Source organism: Mangifera indica, chromosome 13 (assembly GCF_011075055.1).
Source record: "Mangifera indica cultivar Alphonso chromosome 13, CATAS_Mindica_2.1, whole genome shotgun sequence".
NCBI classification, from domain to species: domain Eukaryota; kingdom Viridiplantae; phylum Streptophyta; class Magnoliopsida; order Sapindales; family Anacardiaceae; genus Mangifera; species Mangifera indica.
This window is the reverse complement of record NC_058149.1, coordinates 9,602,597-9,621,567: the sequence shown is the minus strand read 5'-3', so window position 1 is coordinate 9,621,567 and position 18,971 is coordinate 9,602,597. Positions and strand designations below refer to the sequence as shown.

Genomic DNA, 18,971 nt, shown 5'->3' with positions numbered 1-18,971 from the left:
TTTATCCTAAATTTTGGGGTTAAAACAAAAATACCTTTAAATTAAAGTATTTAAACGAAAATGTCTCAAATATCTCCTTAAATACCAAAACTACCATTCTAAATTAAATTATTATTTTATTTAAGGGTAATAAACAAATTTACCCCTAATATTGGGGTTTAAACCAAAATACCCTTAATCTAAAACATTTAAACAAAAATCTCCTAAAATAATACCAAAATTACCATTTCTCTATTTCTATATAAACCACATATCTTCCTTCATTTTTAACATATTTGAGAGAGATTTCTGAAGAGAGAAAATAAGTTCGTGTTCAGGATTTCGAGCGTGAAGAGAAAAGTTCATCATTTCGAGGTATTTATCTCTATCATTACTTCAATCGTTATTATTTTATTAATAATGTAATTATATGTGATATTTTATATAATAAATTATAGTTGTGTGTAATATGTAAAATAATAAAAATTAAATAGGTTATGTTGTAAATATTATAGTAGTATAGGATAACAAAATATTACTTCAATCGTTATTATTTTATTAATAATGTAATTATATGTGATATTTTATATAATAAATTATAGTTGTGTGTAATAAGTAAAATAATAAAAATTAGTAGGTTATGTTTAATAATATTATTCTGTCAAATTGAATTATGGAATAGGTATAATTGTGTAATAGACATTTGTAAATAGTATTTTCAATCATATTATTTATGTTGATTATATATTTTATTTGGGCAATATACAAATTTACCCCAAATTTTGGGGTTTAAGCAAAAAGACCTCTATATTAAATTATTTAAACGAAAATACCTCAAATATCCCCTTAAATACCAAAACTACCCTTTTAAATTAAATTATTATTTTTTAAAGGGTAATACCAAAACATGATATATTTAAGTAGTCACAATATATAATTGAATTATGGAATCTGTATAATTGTGTAATAGACATATGTAAATAGTATTTTCAGTCGTATTATTTATGTTGATTATATATTTTATTGTAGGATTAATCTAAATGGTTGGATATCCTTCAATTAGATATGAGAAAAATTGGATAGAAAAGGGTGACAATGTTATAAAATATATTGGAGATACTAGGAAATTGATTAAAATTTCAGAACACACATCATTTGAAAAATTAATCCAAATAGTGAGCGACAAGTGTAATATAGATCGAAAGATATTTAATATTCAGTTAAGAATAAAACCGAAATATCTCGACGACAGTATTCCGATAGAAATTTCAAATGATGAAGATGTCGAGGTTCTTAACAGTCTATCTAATCTCTTCAAAGAATATGTTTCAGTTTTTGTTATAACTACAGTTAATGATGATAGTTATGAGGCTCAACAAGCAGATGAAGATTTACAAGGTGGTGAGTCGAGCAGTTATCTAGAAAATCAAACAATTGATGTAGAAGAGATTCAAAATATCGAGATCAATCCGAAACAAGAATTTATAAAGGAAGATTTTGCATATCTAAATGAAGTTAATGTTGATGCATTGTATCGCGCAGAAGAATTTCTTAATGGGTACGAAGTAACTTTTCTAGATTAGAGTGAATTTAAAGGAAAAGTTGTACATAATATTCCAATCGAAGAATCAGAGGTTGAAGAGAAGACCTATGTTAATAAAGATAATGGAGGTACAAGTAGTTTTCCAAAAACTACTCTTGCTGGTGGGAATGTTCATACTGATGCATTTCATTGGTTACCACATTTTTCTGATCAACCATCTACATCCAGAAGCTCAAAAGTATCGATCGATAGTGATTCTTTAAAAGTTGGTACATTATTTCCAAGTAAACAACATGTCATTGATGCGATATATCAAAACGCGCTTTAGAGGGGATATCAATTTTTTGTGGATAAATCAAATACGATTAGATGGGTGGTTAAATGTCGTAACGAAGAATGTAAATAGCATGCACGAGCAGTTAGGGTGGGAGAAAGTGATAGTTTTGAATTACGTCGTATGGATAGCTATCACACATATGGCAGAAATCAGATATTACCTCACCATAGGGAAGCAGGTGCTCGAGCTTTAGGTCAAATTTTGAGGACCAAATTCATATTAGTTGATTGTGTTTATCGACCGAAGGAGATCATTGCTAATATTGTAGACTGATATAAAATTGATATATCATACGCACAAGCATGAAGGGCAAGAAATTGGACGTTTCAATCATTGAAGGGGACACCAGAAGAGTCGTTTATGTTGCTGCCAGAGTATTTCCTCAATTTAGAACGTTGTAATCTGGGAATGGTGACATATACACTAACAGATAAGTAGGATCGATTTAAGTACTTTTACATAGCATTCGGTTATAGTATTCGTACATTCCAACATCATATTCGACCAGTTATTTGCATTAATGCTGCTTTCTTAAAGGGTAGATATTTGGGTCAACTATTAATTGATGTTGCATTGGATGGGAATAATCAGATATATCCCTTTGCTTTTGGGATTGGTCCCAGAGAAGATCATGACACATGAAGTTAGTTTTTAACAAAGCTGAGGGATTGTATTGGTGAGGTATCTCATTTAGCCATCATTTCAGATCGACATGTCAGCATATTTGCCGCAATGGCTGAAGTATTCCCTAGTGTGCATCACAGTTATTGTTGTCACCACCTCTATTGTAACATGCGATCCAAATACAAAAAGAATGTTAAAGTCGCATGAATGTATTGGAAAACAGCTAAGGCGTACACTAAGTATGAATTCCAACAGGTCATGAAGTCATTGGCCCGTGTTACTATTATAATATGTTATAATTGCGTGTTACTAAACTTATACTTGATTACTAATCAAATGTGTTTATATTTATATGATTTACAGATGTTTATACCAGCCCAGTCACACCTTAGGTTGAAGATAAGATTGCAAAACGTATATGGAAGTCTTCAAACTTGGAGGTGCGTCCTATAACATCTTATCGATATCAGGTCCTTGGTAGTGGCCAATATGATGTCTTGGTCGACCTGACGGAGCGTACATGTACTTGTAGAAAATTTCAATTATCACAGATTTCCTGCATATATGTTAGTGTTGTTGCCAGATATATGAAGCTCACAACCTGCATTCAATGGGTGCATCCATACTATAGCACAGCTTTTTATCGTGCAGTTTATGCGGACACAGTCAATCCATTGGGAGATCAGTCAGAGTGAATTCATCCGGAGGAGGCACGTGTTATCCACCCACCGTATGTGCATCATCATCGTATAGGTCGTCCAGCAAATAAAAACAGACGTCCTTCTCAAGGAGAAGTTGTTGAACAACTTATCTGTAGCCGATGTCACCAACCTGGACATACAAGACGGAATTACAGAAGCGCTATTCCAGTACCTAGTTTTGTACCATCAAGTTCAAGAAAAAAGAAGAAAGATGGAAAATAATTGCATCTGTTAATTGTACTTGTTAATTTTAATATAGATGTTGTTTTTGTATTTGTTTCTGTAACTCTAATGTTTGTAGTTGTTAATTTTAATATAAATGTTGTCCTTGTACTTGTTTCTGTAAACCTAATGCTTGTGATTGTTACAGAGGACAGATTCTGACTATAGGATGTTATCTTTTTATGTATTTTTTTCATTATGTTTGTCGCTTACAGTAACTATATAAAAGATAAATACTTATAAATGAATCAATATATAGATAAACATATATACAAATGAATAAATAAATTATATACAAATACAAATAACATATAAAATAATCGTCAATCAATATCCTGAAAATATAGCTGCGTGCCTAAACGAGTGCGCAAGCGTAACGAGTCCTCCCACTCAAAGGATAACGATCGGTAAAGTGCTAAACACTCGATGTATCGTAACATGAACATTCCACAGTCACCTGACAGGGGCGTCTGCTGCGGTATATCCACCACCCTATGTAATGCAAATGGATCGTCTCGTAGACTCCAACGTGTCTCAGACCAAAATGTTGTCGCAACTAGCAAATGTGGTATCATCGATGTATATCTCAACATCTTTCGCCTAAATAGCTCCGAGTCAGCAGTGAAACTCTATAAGGAGTCGTAAATCGTAATCTTCCACTCTTTCAAATCCAATACCCCTGCTACCTAATGCGTATTATCGAAGTTTATTGAGATATAAACCTGCACACATTGATATAATACGTATTATATCTTAATCCATTATTCTTCGAAAGGTACTTGAGATTCAAATACTAACTTCATCGATCATACCCCAAGGTTGCAAATGCAACTCAGGTGGGTAATCTGCATTCACCATACGTGTAAAGAGTGGAAGGAACTGGTAGCTATCCTCGAAGCAGTTAGCACTCACATCAACCATAGGTGGAGATGGGAATGTTAGAGCCCTTATCGATAGTCTGTCACCATCGTCCCGAGAAGACTATAATAGCATATACAATTATTATAAGGTTTATATGATTGTGTATATAAATAAATGAAATATCTTGTAAAGTATTAACTTTTTTATCTATCTGACAATATTTGTATGGTGATGAGATCGTCCGACCTCTGTACAAGTCGTCGTATCCACTATACGACTCAGTCTATCCTCCATAAGAGTCATCATACCCTCAATGCGACTAAACATATCCTCCATCTTAGCCTCTAACCTAGTAAGTCGAACTAAGATAAGATTTCCCTATCGAGTCAATGCAGCATCGAAGTGATGAATGGAGAAATCTGGTCTAGTGACAGAAGGATTATCTGATATGTACTCAGTGGTATGAGGTATAAGCACGGGATCCGGTGATATATGCTCAATGGTAGGGGGCTTAGGCACGAGATCCGATGATATATGCTCCTTGACAGGGTCGCTAATTGGGCAAGTGGGAGGGGGCTGAACATAAGCATCAATAGGAGGAGGAGCAACGATCGGAGAACTAATGTCACGATGACTCGATGATGTATCTCCTGACGCCGAAGAAGATCGACTATCCGACACCCCTGTATATCAGACGATATCCTCATACCACTCTGTATCTCTCTCAACCGGAGATGAATTTATTGAAAAATTAACATCATCCTGTAAAATATTTATTTTCAGTATTCATTATTGTTATATCCGAAGTATATGTTAATGCTTAATAAATTAGTACTTACTGTATCTCCAGTGAAGATAGTTGAGATAGAATCTCATCCCGGAATGTCCTTCATGTGCCATCTCAACATCCGGGAGGCTCCTACAATCGACGACATATTCGTCTATCGATATAACGAGTCCAGCGTCTCATATATCTAAAACTACAATATCAACATAAATCGATTATTGTATATATTTATAATCATATTAAACTAATTTTATTTTAAACACAAATTTTTTTTTTGAATTAATAAATATCATAACTACTTGAAACGCTAGTGGAAATCCTATAATGTCATACTGCTTAAGCTGGTTTTCCTTTTCTTTTTCAGGCCAGAATCTACAGAAATTCTAGAGATATTATCACATATAGAGCGATATGTCATTTGCCACACTCGTACTCCCCACGGGTATGCATTAAACTCATCAAGATGATCAACTAATTATAATATCTTCTGGGGAATTGTTTTCCTTAAATCACTCTCTAACAATCTCATGTGAAGATAAAACAACAGTGCTAACTTCACTGTATCAGTGTCATCCTCCTCCCACGGTCTCTGCTGGAAAACACGGCTCAGATCAATATATGTAACTTATTTACACCTATGAAAATATGTCTGGAGAATCTGATCTATGGCCTTCGATGGAATATAGAGGTCGATATCTACCAAATGACTTAATCGAAGGTCTGCCATTATAGCAAACTCATACGCACTAAATCTAACATTCACATCATTAACTCGAAACCATAACTCTTCTCGTGAGGTCACCTTATTTACCGCTCGAAGGATGAAGGAATGTATAAAAACCCCACTAAATCGACTATCCTTCAAGTCTAGGAAGTGTCTGAAACAGGTACGTCAAAACATTTGTAATTGTCTCTCTGTTAATAATTTTTTAATCACAGCTCTCACATCTTTATATCCACGTGTAGTAACTTGAGCCTTGAAGTGTTTTTCGGGAGGAAATCGCATTTCATCCCTGCCTTCGTCCCTTGTTCTCTTTTGTCCAGCTCCCTGTATGAAAATTAAATCACAATTATATTAAATTTATATCAAATTTATATTATAAATTATTCAATTCTATACATAGAGGCTTTATTCGAAAAAACAGATATCAAATTTGAATTCTACATGTCAAAAAACCTTAAGATGGATAAATTTCAATTTGACCCCCGTATAAAAAATATAAAAAAGCCCTAAAATTTTATGTAATCGCAATCTGCCCCCTGACTCCAACCACACGAATCGCATGCTAGATAACTCTAGAAAACCGTAATTTGCCCCCACCACACGAATTCCCGCGTCAACCGCACGAATTCGGAGGGTTGACCAAAATTTTGTGAGTCCACAAAGTTTTCCAATTTATATTATGCCCCACCACACGATGAAAACACGTATTTTCACCCCCAAGCACACGATATTGTGTAGTTCATAAAGTTTGAAAAGTGCAAAAAACAACCTCGTCTTCAACAACTCTCACCACACGAATTCGTGTGGGCACTCGGCCATTCGCGTGGTGACTGCCGAATTTGTGTGGCCACATTTCACCATCCAAACTTTATTTTTCAAACTTCATTTCAACAACAATCAACTTTACATCTAATCTAACACAAAAACCCCAAGAATATTTATCCAAATCACAAAGAAATCAAGAATTTTCGTCAATCATTTCAAATCGGAACCCTAACGCTAAACTGGGTAATTTCACATCAAATCGCTCAAATCATCAACCAAAATACATAAGGAGATGACAAGAGTTGTTTTACTAACCTTTTTGTCCATATTTGTGGCCGAAAAAGTCCCAAAAATCGTCAGAGAAAATCGATATTGCCGAGTGCGTGAAAATGTGTATTCGAAAATTATGTTTTTGTGTGTTTAGCCGAATGCGCGTGGTTATCGTCCATTTCGTCTCTGAGGGGCATTTTCATCTCTTCACAATTTTGGGGCATTTTTGTTTAACAGTAAAATGCAAGGGTAATTTAGTTTTGCCCCCTTATCTTTGGAGTAATTATTTTAATTTCCCATTTTATTATTATGTAAATGGTTTCATTGTATTTTATAGATATGAATCCCAATTACCGCATTTCTATTTGCAGTATATAGTACTGTCCATTGTTTCTCTCCGTGAATTACACAAAATAAGCAGACAAGAACACAAATGAACTGCTAACCTCGCAAGTTCACTTGGAACTACAAGAACAAAAAGTATTGAATTCAACAATAATCATAATATTACCTCTGAACGATCAAGAATGTCGTAATTACATAGAATTTCCTTAATTCTAAAAATCTGGAACCCCCGTTTTTCTTCATTATCCCTCAAATGGGATGAAGAAACTTAAAAACAATGTATTTTGATTGATCCACTTCCAATGCTCCTCTACTTCAGCTTGTACATCATAACCCTACATAGGTGGGCTCTACAGTGACTTCACCAAAACTCACTATATGAGGTTACGTTTTTTGGCAGCATTAGAATCAGTTCACAGAAATCTTGATAGAATGGTGGTCATGATCAAACCTTATTATAGGACTTCGATACTAAGAAACAATCCCTGAAACTATTTGTTGCTCCACTTCCTCCCAGTTATTAACTTTAGTCACCAGGGGATGTTGATCGATTGACTCCATCTTGCACCAGGGATATGAGTTCTCATAATCAAAAAGTAGAACCCTGATTCCAGCATCAGCACACTCAACTGCATACTTTGGGTTATCATCAATGAGAATTTTGGCTCCCAATGACCTGAGAGAAACAATTCATCAAGCCAAAAATTGTCAGTAATTCAATCCAGTAGGTCTTGCAAATTAGGCTTCTTGACATAAGAATACTCAAAAACCCAACATGCTGGTAAGTTGCAGTAAAACAAGATAATACTCTTAATAATTATATTTTCAGTTTCAAAGATACAAGTTCCAAATGCATTTACCAATAAGCATCATTTTAAAATCACGGGAACATACAAAATGCCACACATAAGGGAATCATAGCATACCTGCATATTTCTGACTTGGGTCTAGATGTTCCATCTAGAGCAAAGTGATTTCCAAAGTGAATCTCCTCAAAGAGTCCTGGATAATGTTTTTCAATCCATTCAATAGTATGGTCCTTGATCACATTTTGCCGAGACCTAATCATATATAATTATATCCAGTTAATGCTCAGCTTACTTCATTATAGGTACAGAAGAAATTACAAGAATTATACATACGTCACAACCGAAAGGTTACAGAATCTTGATAACTTATGAAGTGCCTTTTGGGCACCAGGGATAGGGTGGATGCCTGTCTTGAAATATGGTGTCTTAAAGAATTCATGGACTCGGATATCAGCTGTCACAACATGAAAGTAGATATTTTAAAAAATCAATTGATTTCATGATTGGTACATCTCTCATATAAGAAACATCGAGCAGTCAATGCTGCACTTGAAGAAAAACATGAGGCAATGACTGCAATACTGCAAAATTAAGTACAAACAAATAGTTATATCTCAAAGGCATTCTCACACATGGTACATAATGTTTTTTAAATATTCAAAAAAGATTGAAAGAACTGGAAAAAAAACAAAAAGCAAACACAAGCACATTGGTACAAAATCTGTAAAAGATCAGGAAAACAAAAAAGAACAGATTCATGACAAATCAAATTTGCCCTTATTAATTAAACTAGCATCTTCCTAAGAAGTCCTGTGATCCATTTACAGACAGTTAAAACATCAAAGAATATTCCATAAGACTCCAACTGAACTTAGTAGTTAAAGCTAGTTAAGGAAACCAGTCAAATTATATATAAAGAATTTTGTTAGTCAAACTTATAAGATTCCGTTACAATTGCTCATTTAAGATACTGAATTAATGTATCTCACATAACACTAAAATTAAAAGGCCCTAAATTGCAAGTCAGCTAAAGCAATTGATATCCCTAGCAATACCTTCATCACGTGAACAGTTCCATATCTGCAGCAGAAGAAAAAAATAGATCAGAATACATAGCAGAGATATTCAGAATTTCCCTTACCAAATTGATTGAAAGAAAGGAGGATGAAATTATATAACACAAAGTCTGTAACATAATGGTACTCCTGATTGGTAATCTACACTGTTCATATATTTTTTTGGTTAATATAGGACAATCTAAAGCATATAGACTAAAATGTAAGGGAAGCATCTTGACTTCAAGACTAGTTTTGATCAGGTTTGTGACATGATAAAAACTGATATTTATAACACAACACTGATAATATGAAGTCTAAATTAATTGGAAGGAATGTCCAGTCACATAATAAGTAACATAATCACAGCACAGAAGTGTCATATGCACCAGCGCAACTCCACATAGGAATTCATAGTTTATTAAATACTAGGACAAAGAGATCAGTCATGGTAAGTTAAACACTGTCTCAGCCAAGCATAAAAACCTGATGCCTCACTAAGCAGTTGCTTCTAGTTATCCATAATGAGTAAACATAAATCCAATACTCATTTTTAAGATACACAATACAGTGGGAAAAAACAAAAGAGGTTATTTTCATAAGTTCCTAATGATCACTTTAGCTCATTTTAAGTCCAATTGAACTTGCCCAAATCTAGAATAAAACATGCAGCAAATTGTCCATCTCCAGCTAAATGTAAACGGTTGTATCACCCAGAATTGTACCAAAAGACACCAGGGATCCATGCAGTTCACTCTAGAAACCAGATCATATGTTGTGCTAGTTATGAATACTAAAATTTCTAATCCTCTTCCACCATTTTATGCAATAGAAAATTCATCACAAAGTTATCAGATAATACCTTGAAGAACTCGTACACATGATACTCTGAAAATGAATGATTGGAAGAATATCGATCCGCAATAAATCTATTCAGAGCCGACACAAAGTTTCCTAAAACTGATTATAAGAAAACAGAGGAAAGAAATAGTATGTGTATCAGAATAGAGAACCCAAATAATCCGTGTTATATTTATTGCCCAAAAGAAGACAGAACTAATATGAACAAATTAGTAAAATAAATGCAAAATCAATTAACCAATGATCACAAAGCAAGAGCCTTGCAATCTCATCACACACTCTAAATAGAAACAATGTACCCAATAGAAAAGGCATACATAAAATTCTCAGCTTTTGATAAAAATTCCATGCCATTGACCATTTCATATTACTTAAATTACAAATAAAAATATTGTCAAAGGATTATAAATTTAAAAAACAAAAAATAGCTCAAACTTAAACAAAGACGTTTCATACCCTCATCGACGTCAACAGCAACAGCAACCTTTTCAGGCAAGGTATGGTCAATAAAACCAAGAGGGTATCCTCTTTGATGGGAGCCACAACCGTTAAACAAGCTAGCGTCCGTACAATCCTCTTCAAAATCCAAATACCGCACCCTTTGGCGAGCAAAGGCGCCAGCTTTTTCATCAGCGGCCGTTGGATAATTAGAATCGAAAGAACCCCGCAAAATAAAGCCACTAGCTTGGCTGGTTTTTATTCTAAAAGTATTAACATTACAACCACCACCACCACTATTGCTCTCCAGATAAGAAGATTGAGGATGCGAGTGAAAGCCCTTGCAAAAGAGATCGCCACGAATCGCATAAGACATCATTTCAAGATTGTGATGATACAAGTTAAAGGAATTAGCAAATTGATTCAAGATCAAACGCAAATGCCTTTGTTTTCTTAACATAACGAGCAAATACTTAGCATTCGATCCAAATTAGAGGGAAAAAAAAAAAAGAATTAAAGAAACCCTAGATAAATAATGATTAGAGAGAAGAAATAACAATAACAATAATAATACTTAAAAAAAAAAAAATTCAATAAGAAGTTAACGGGTGGATTTGGATATAAAGAAAAAGGAAGAATCAGTGTTAGAAAAGCAAAAATGAAGAGCAGTCAGTGGTGGGCGCGCGGTCTGTACGGCGAGTCCCTTCGTTATATTAAAGAGAAGAAGAGGGAAGATTCTGCGAATAAGATTCGTTAATCATTGGTTTAGGCGCTTTTTTGGGTTTTTCCTGCAAACCCCCTTCCTCTCTCCTTCTTCACTCCCCCCAAAATATATATATAGATATATGTATAAAAATAATTAATTGATTAAATTTGTAATGAAAACTTAAAGGTCGGAGGGATTTATCCAATCACGGCAATTTAGTGGATTCATTGAACCTCCTTTAAAACGTGTACATTTAGTTTAAATGTCCACTTCCATTAGTAATACTAATTTCCATCCGAATTTAAGAGTTTTAATTTTTTTTTATTTTAACAAAAAAAATTTTGATAAAATTAAAAAAAAATAAAAAATAGAATACATGTGTCTTCTCCCCATCACATATTATCCCTGTCGTATCTCTACCTTTGTCTCTATCATTGTCTATTTATATTAATATCATTATTTAAAATATTAACATATTTTTATAATATTATATTATTTTTATTTTTTAAATTTATTTATATGTTTATTGTGTATATTAAAATAGTTAATATATGATATTTATGATATTTAAAATAGTGAATTGATTTTAATTTTACTTAATTTTATTATTTAATATATTTATGTTACATTTAAGTCAATAATATCTTATTATTTAATTAAGTAATTTTGAATTAAAAATAAAATAATACTTAATTACATGATGATATATTATTTATATATTTTTTTATACTTAAAGATTATATACACATAGTATTATTGTAAATAAATTTTCAATTATATTAACAATAATTATATATAAATAATAATACATAACACTAATTAAAAATCTTAAATAAGTATTCAACTCTTTTACACAAATTATTTACAGTAAAGAAAAACCATGAAAATTTTATTTTGATAAATGAATGCAGTTAAATAATCAATGCCAAAACTAATATGAGAGCCATAATCAGCGAGCACTGTTGCTTCCTTCCAGCTGCTGAAGGTGCGTGATGAGCTGGAGGCAGCTCATGTTTTCCTATGTCAATCATGATCTCATATCGGCATGTGCCTCGCGAAGGATTGATGGTGGTGATGGTTGATAAATTGGAGAATGAACATGAATCTTTTCTTTGATCCATCGTCTGGTAGTACATGTTGAACGCATAAGAAGCATTGCTTCTGTCATCCAGATTTCCACAGGATGAACCATAGCCAAGACTTGTGCAATCTGCGTAGGTGCAGGCATAGTTGATGCTGTTTTCGAAATTGGGGTCTGATGTGCTTGCATAAGGTGACATTACACACCACTGCCTCGCCATATATTTCACCCCTTTTGCTGGAATTAGGCCTTTTCCACTCCCCAGATTCAGTTGGTACTTTATGGTTCCATCGAAGTAAAAAATCCCCCAGTGCCTCTCAAAATTTCCGGGTTGAATGCTCTTTTTATCCTCATCAATCAGAGAAAACACGTAAACCTCTGGTGGGGTGCTGCGCTTTGGCGTGCCTTGGCCGGAATTTATCCGGTCGAGTAGTCCTTGATTGAATCTCTGGGCATACTCATTGTTGGCACTGGGATCACCATCGGTTGGCCATCCAACTTCGCCAATAATGACGGGCATTGAAGCGAAACCGTTCTTTTCGAGGGCTGAAATGAGGGTATCGAAGTTGGCATCGAACACATTGGTGTAAGCTATGGAGCCATCAACAACAGGGGCAGAGCTGCCATTGAAAAAGGCATATTCAACGGGGAAATGGGGGTCAGAATTGAGGCTAAGGAAAGGGTAGATGTTGATGGTGAGGACGCCACCATTGTCGCTTAGAAACTTGATGATAGAGATCATCAAGCCATGGATGTCGGATCGAAAGTCGCCAGCAGAGGGCAGGCCACTTTCACTTTGGTAGACATCTGCATTCAGTGGAATGGTGACCTTAACTTGCTTTCCTAAGCCAGCCTTTATCAGGGCTGCTTGAATATTCTGCAGGGCTGGAAATGTAGTACGCAGAAAAGTGTCTTTGTAGGTCTTGAGGAAAGGCTCATTCGCCACAGCCACATACCTAGAACACCAATACAAATCGGTTCAATTTCAGTCAACTGATAAATTTTAGCTAAAAAATGTGTAGGTATAGCATTGCTCTTTACCTTATATCGACACCTTTGGAGATATAAGAGGAGACGTTTCGTTGAACCCAATTGATAGCATTATTGACGGTGCTTGCAAGAGGCGCCAAGAGTTCATTAGGAATGCCAACCATAACTTGAATACCAGAATTTGCAAGAGCCAATAGAGCCCCAGGATCAGCTTCAAAAAGCTTCACTTTTTTGAATCCGTTGTCTTTCAAGAGCTTCACAGCAATGCTCGGCGGCAGTGGGTGAGTCGATTGCAATCCCCAGTTGCAAGCCAGGCCTTGAACTCCCTTGGTTAGGCCTTCACCTAAAAGACAAACCAAAATCAGACATAACAACAAACCGTGGCCTTTTCCCATGTTTTTTTTTGTTAAAATGATTAAAATTGTAGAGGATTTTGGGGGAAATTAATAGAAAGATTTTGAAGTGAAAAGGTGAGGGAAAATGTGCTTTATTGAATTGAAAAGAATGGGAAAGTTGCATTAAAGATTCCAAGTGGTAACCCATTTCATCAATTGGAGAGGACATATAATATAAGAAAGGAATGAAGTGAACTTGTTGAACATCATTTCTTGCTGAAACGTAACCCATAATATAAGAAAGGAATGAAGTGAACACAAACATTGATTCTTCCCCATGGATGGCTCAGAACTAGAGCCTCGGTCTAACCTCAAAATTTTATGGGTAGACACCATAATGTACCATCCTCATAGAATCTCAATAAAGTTGGATTTAAATCAAGTTTGTTTGAACCTAAATATAAACTTGATTCGAACAAATCCAAAATGAACTTCACTCAAACAAGTTCAAACTCAAACCTAAAATTTAAATATTTTTTAGTTTGAACTTTAGGTGTAATTGCTCAGCGAACTCGCGAGTTTAGAAATTTGTTTATACGAATAGATTAAAACAATATTGTTTTAACAAATACATAAAAAAAGATATCATTTTAATTATTTATATTTTGTTATAATATTAAGCGAAGCTCAAAACTTGATTCGAACTCAAACTCGATTATTTTTAAATGAACTAAACTTGAACACTTTTAAAATGAATTCAACAAATTTGAGTTTGAGTTTGGCTCCATTGACGTTAAATTGAGCTCAATCTCAGAATCTTCTTAATTAATAATACTTAAATTTTTATAAGTGCGTAGTTGGTAAATTGTGTCAATGATTCTTCTCAATCCAAGGCCAAGCCATGAAATGATGTTATTGTTGAGACTTTGTTCATTTAACCACAATTACAGTGTGTGCAATTTTTGGTGACTTTGATGATCATCATTTAAAAAATTAATAATTATTCCCAAAAGGTATTATTAAATTTAATGATGAATATTGTTTTTCCATACAAGTAATATATGTATATTCATTTTTTAATACATAAATAGTATATACGTATGTATAATCATGTGATTGAATATTATTTTATTGTTAATTCAAAATCACTTAATCATTTGATAACATACATCAAATATATACCTATTTGTATACTTAAAATATTTCTCGTTTATGTATATAAGTGATATTATTATTATTATTTATTTGAGTTCGGTTGAGAAATAATGTAAGCTATTTCTTAAGAGATATTTAGCAATGAAGACCTATAAAAATTACTAAAGTGAAATATATTTTATTCTTTTCTTTCAATGTGAATTCAGCATGTTTGGAAGGTCGTTCTTGAGGCAAATAGCTTTGATTATAGAGAGCAAGCTTGGAACAATTACATAGAAGATTGCTATGAAAACTGGGAAAGGAATTGTCTTAAAAATATTCTTTGCAAAATGGGTTGGGAGCCATGATCTATGTTTTTTTATGGAAAGAAAGAAACAACCGGAGATTCTCTAGTCTTAGCAAAGTAAGGAAAACATCATCAATGATATACCCGCATAAGAAAAATGAAAATGTGAACCTTACCGTTAATAGTTAGATCGCATATCATGTTCTATATAAAAAACTTAATTTTCTATAGTTATATCATATCATATAATATAATTTTAAAAAATAAAATAATTAAAAAATATAATTCACACGTTATTATTTTTAAAAATATCACATACACTCATGAAAATTTTAAATTTTTTACATACACTTCTATTATATTATTTTTTTTTTCAAAAAATGTATCGATTTGTATCTGTAATATGTATTATATCGTATCGTATATATGATCACAATATCGTATTAATTTGATATATTTTATAATATAAATATTTTTTATTTATATTATAATATATCATAAGATGTTGATAATTATGACCGTAACCATCAGAATGCCTTGAGACTTGCGGAAGTGTATAATCAAGGGGCCAAAGGACTATTTCATCCCCAAGTTTTAGTGGCCTTTTAAAGACACACCCACGGGGTTTGAAAAATCTGAAATCCCACCTATGAGCTAACTTCGGTTAAAAAAAAGTAAAGATAAAATCGTCATTTTATTAATTATATTAAAAAAATATAAAATTCATTATATTTTTCCCCCACAGCTTTAAAAACTAACAACTTCATCTCTGTCTAAAGTTTTCTAACTTTCAAAAATAACATTTCCCCTCTAAAACTTAGGGATTATTTTTCAGACATTTTTCGACCACCATCTCCGACAACCGATGACAACGCTTCAATCCACTACTCATCGGCCACCAAATCTTCACTCATACTAATCAAACTCTGACCTTTCATAAAAAGATTTTCTCACTTCACCATTCAAACTAACCTTGGAGTTATCATAAACCTTGTTTTATATCATGTTGAAAAGTTTGAACTCTTTAAACTTATGTGAATCAACATTTTTATCAATGGTAGGTTTTAACATATTTTAAACTCCACTTGTTAAAATGATAAGGTTTATAATTTGCTACCCATTACATTATATATCTTTTCATTTTTATTATTATTTTCAATTTGTTCCAACATTGTCAAATTGTGCCCCCAAGGGTTAGCTTAAGTAGTTAAGGAAAATAGCCCCTTTGTGAAAAGTTATGATTCGAGTAACTTATTCACTCATATTAAAAAAATCTTTAACTAATTAATTTTGGATTGAATAACGAAACCCTGACGTAACCCAATACAATAATTGTGGATCCAATTACTATGCTCTAATATTTGTCTATCCGACAAAATTGAATAGGATTCCTCGGTTAGAAAAAAAAACATTGTCAAATTGTAGCCAAGTCGTCAGATTGTTGAATTGGATAAGCATTGGATGCTTCAGACATATACTCTCAAGCATTTAGTGAACTACAAATTTTAGCTTTATCTTCTTTGTAATTTTCTTCAAATGGGAGATCTTAAGATTTGCCGATAGTGGAAAAAATGAGTGATCACATTCACTAATGTGCTCTTGTTACATCTAGAGTTTCTTGTCAACCAAGTAGAATATTCATAGGATCCCAACTAATATTTAACTAAAACAAGGAAAACACTATTAAGTAAAGAGAACAAAAATTATTTTTATTAACTTTGAGGATTCATAATGGGTAAATTAACAATTCAAAAAGTCGAAACTGTTCGAGGCATCAAAAACCTTGTTTCAACCGAAAGACTGCCTACAGTTAGAGGTTGTCTAAACCCTAATCTTCTTTCTTTCCCAATTTTACAATCTTAGCTCTCATTTCTATATGCTTTACTTTGTCCTCTAGAATTAGGACATGTATCCAAAGAAAATTACTTACCAACCCTTTTGAAAGTCACATTATTCACAAAGTAGAAAAATTGGAAAAAAACAAAAAAGTTCTGCAAATTTTTTTATCTTGTGGGTATGTATTATATATTATCTTTTTTTTAATAATAAATTATTTTTTAAATTTTTTCTTTTGTTCTTCCCCTTCCCTTAGCTAGCCAAAATATGTTATCTTTTCTTTTTCATTTTTTTTTTTTCAATCTTCCCCTGTCTCGTCTTCCTCCCTTTTTTTGTTCTTTCTTTCTTTCTTTTTCAACCATCTTTCCCAACTTTTTCGGTGACAAATCAACTTCCCACACGATTTTCAATTGTTGATTCACTGCTCCATCACCATGCATCACCGACTCATCTTCGCACGCTGATAATTTACCTTCTCTGTAACCTCCACCACGACTCTCTGACTTCTCCAATATGTTGTGTGTCGATATGTCTCCCCACGCCTATTTTGACTCCTTTTTATCTCCGTAGTTTCCACCCAAGTTGATTCGACTTCCCTTTGGCCGATTTGCTCTACCCAAGCTTCCACTACGATGCTTCACCTTCTTGTTGTTGATCTCCCTTTTCAAACTACGATTCGCCTTCTCCCTTGTAGATCCACTTTCCATGACCTCCTCCCTTGTTGGAATCGCATCAGAAACTCTTGATTTCAAGGCTTTAATACCATTTTGATAGGATCGCAACCAATATTCAACCAAAACAACGAAAAACAAAATCAAATGAAGACAACATAAGCTATTTTTATTGATTTTGGGGATTTACAGTGGATAAACCGAAAATTCGAAAAGTGAAACTTCCTAATTCTGGTCATCCGAGACCTCGGAACCCTTCCTCCAGCCAAAGGATGCCTAAACTCTAATTTCCTCGCCTTCGTCATTTTACAATCCTAACTTTTAGTTACATGTTCTTATCCCACCTTTTAGAATTAGGACATGTCTAGTGATGACAATAGGTCGTGTCAAATCGGGCAAGGCCATCTTTGGCACAGTTCATTGTGCTTATGCCCATATCGGGTTAAGCCAATACAATAGTGAGCCTTGTCGACTTGATCAATCCACCAAAAAGTTAAGGCGCACGACATGACTCTATATATGTGTTGAACCTTTATTAGGCTGGTTCGATAATTTATATTAAAAAAATTTTAAAATAATTATTTAATTTTATTAATTATATTTTTTTCAAATTAATACCATTGATAATAATAAATTATTGGTCAATTCTCTAAATCATATTTTATATATATTTTTAAAAAATATAAAATAATTTTTTATTATTTGTTTACGTATTCAAATTAAAGAAAACTTTTTTATTTTATCGGTGATATCACATTAAAATTTATTTTTTCTAACTATGTTTTTTTAGCTTATCCAACGTGTGAGTCAGGACAACTATTATTCACACATTCTACTAACAAAAAGAACCAAGTAACTCATGTGCGTAATCATCAAACGATGTTATTTCTTGTATTTTTGTTTTATCTACTACTTTCAACATTTCTTTACTATCTAATAACTTAAATTTTATTTTGTTTTTTCAATTTTACAAATTATTAGTTTTCTTTAAAATATTTTCGTAATGAAAAAAATTTAGATATACTCTAAACGAAAAAGTTCAAACAATTAGATGACTTCATTTTATAAACTTAATTGATTAAAAATTGGTATAATGTAAACACGGTAAAAGAGATCTTATAAAAATAAGAACTCTTACTTGTCATTTGAGCTTACAAAAGTAAAGTCATCTCAATCATTTGCACATCTTTTTAGTTTAAAACATATTAAGTTTTTTATTATCAAAATATTCTAAAGAAAAATAATAATTAACAAAAAAAAAAAAACTAAGTTGTTAATATTAAGGAAATGGTGAAAGTGGTAGATAAAGCAAAAAAACGAGTTATATTGCCTGAAGGTTATACACGCGAGTTTCTCAGTTTTTTTTGTTGATAGAACATATAAATAACAATTGTTCTAAATCTTAAGCCAAGAAAACGTAGTTAGAAAAAGTAAGTCTCAACGTGTTGTCACTGATAAAATAAAAAAAAAATTAATTAGAATATTTTAATTAATAATAAAAAATAATTTTACATCAATTAAAAATATAAATAAAATGAGATTTAAATGATCGATTTGTCATTTATTATCATCAGTTGTATTAATTTAAAA

The 18,971-nt window shown here is 32.8% G+C and overlaps 2 protein-coding genes across 2 annotated transcripts; both read right to left on the bottom strand.

Annotated features, from left to right (window-relative positions):
* Positions 1–7,296: 7,296 nt before the first annotated feature.
* LOC123195153 lies at positions 7,297–11,151 on the bottom strand. Its single transcript, XM_044608780.1, has 6 exons — positions 10,340–11,151; positions 9,885–9,982; positions 9,023–9,047; positions 8,301–8,421; positions 8,085–8,219; positions 7,297–7,834 (listed from the first exon to the last, which is right to left on the bottom strand). The coding sequence occupies exons 1-6, from the start codon at positions 10,779–10,781 to the stop codon at positions 7,630–7,632; spliced, it is 1,026 nt and encodes a 341-aa protein (XP_044464715.1). The 5' UTR covers positions 10,782–11,151; the 3' UTR covers positions 7,297–7,629.
* A 703-nt stretch (positions 11,152–11,854) lies between these two features.
* Positions 11,855–13,528, bottom strand: LOC123195179 (glucan endo-1,3-beta-glucosidase 5). The gene is made up of 2 exons (XM_044608824.1): positions 13,150–13,528; positions 11,855–13,064 (listed from the first exon to the last, which is right to left on the bottom strand). Exons 1-2 carry the CDS (start codon positions 13,491–13,493, stop codon positions 11,939–11,941), a joined length of 1,470 nt encoding a protein of 489 aa, XP_044464759.1. The 5' UTR covers positions 13,494–13,528; the 3' UTR covers positions 11,855–11,938.
* Between the last annotated feature and the right edge of the window lie 5,443 nt (positions 13,529–18,971).

Excerpts from the sequence above, each read along its gene's own strand:
- LOC123195153 (XM_044608780.1), bottom strand. The coding sequence starts at position 10,781 with ATGTTAAGAAAACAAAGGCATTTGCGTTTGATCTTGAATCAATTTGCT. Across the intron at positions 9,048-9,884 it reads ATGTGTACGAGTTCTTCAAG|ATATGGAACTGTTCACGTGA; the intron begins GTATTATCTGAT and ends CTTCTGCTGCAG. Across the intron at positions 8,422-9,022 it reads GAACTGTTCACGTGATGAAG|CTGATATCCGAGTCCATGAA; the intron begins GTATTGCTAGGG and ends ATGTTGTGACAG.
- LOC123195179 (XM_044608824.1), bottom strand. The coding sequence starts at position 13,493 with ATGGGAAAAGGCCACGGTTTGTTGTTATGTCTGATTTTGGTTTGTCTT. Across the intron at positions 13,065-13,149 it reads TCCAAAGGTGTCGATATAAG|GTATGTGGCTGTGGCGAATG; the intron begins GTAAAGAGCAAT and ends TTGGTGTTCTAG.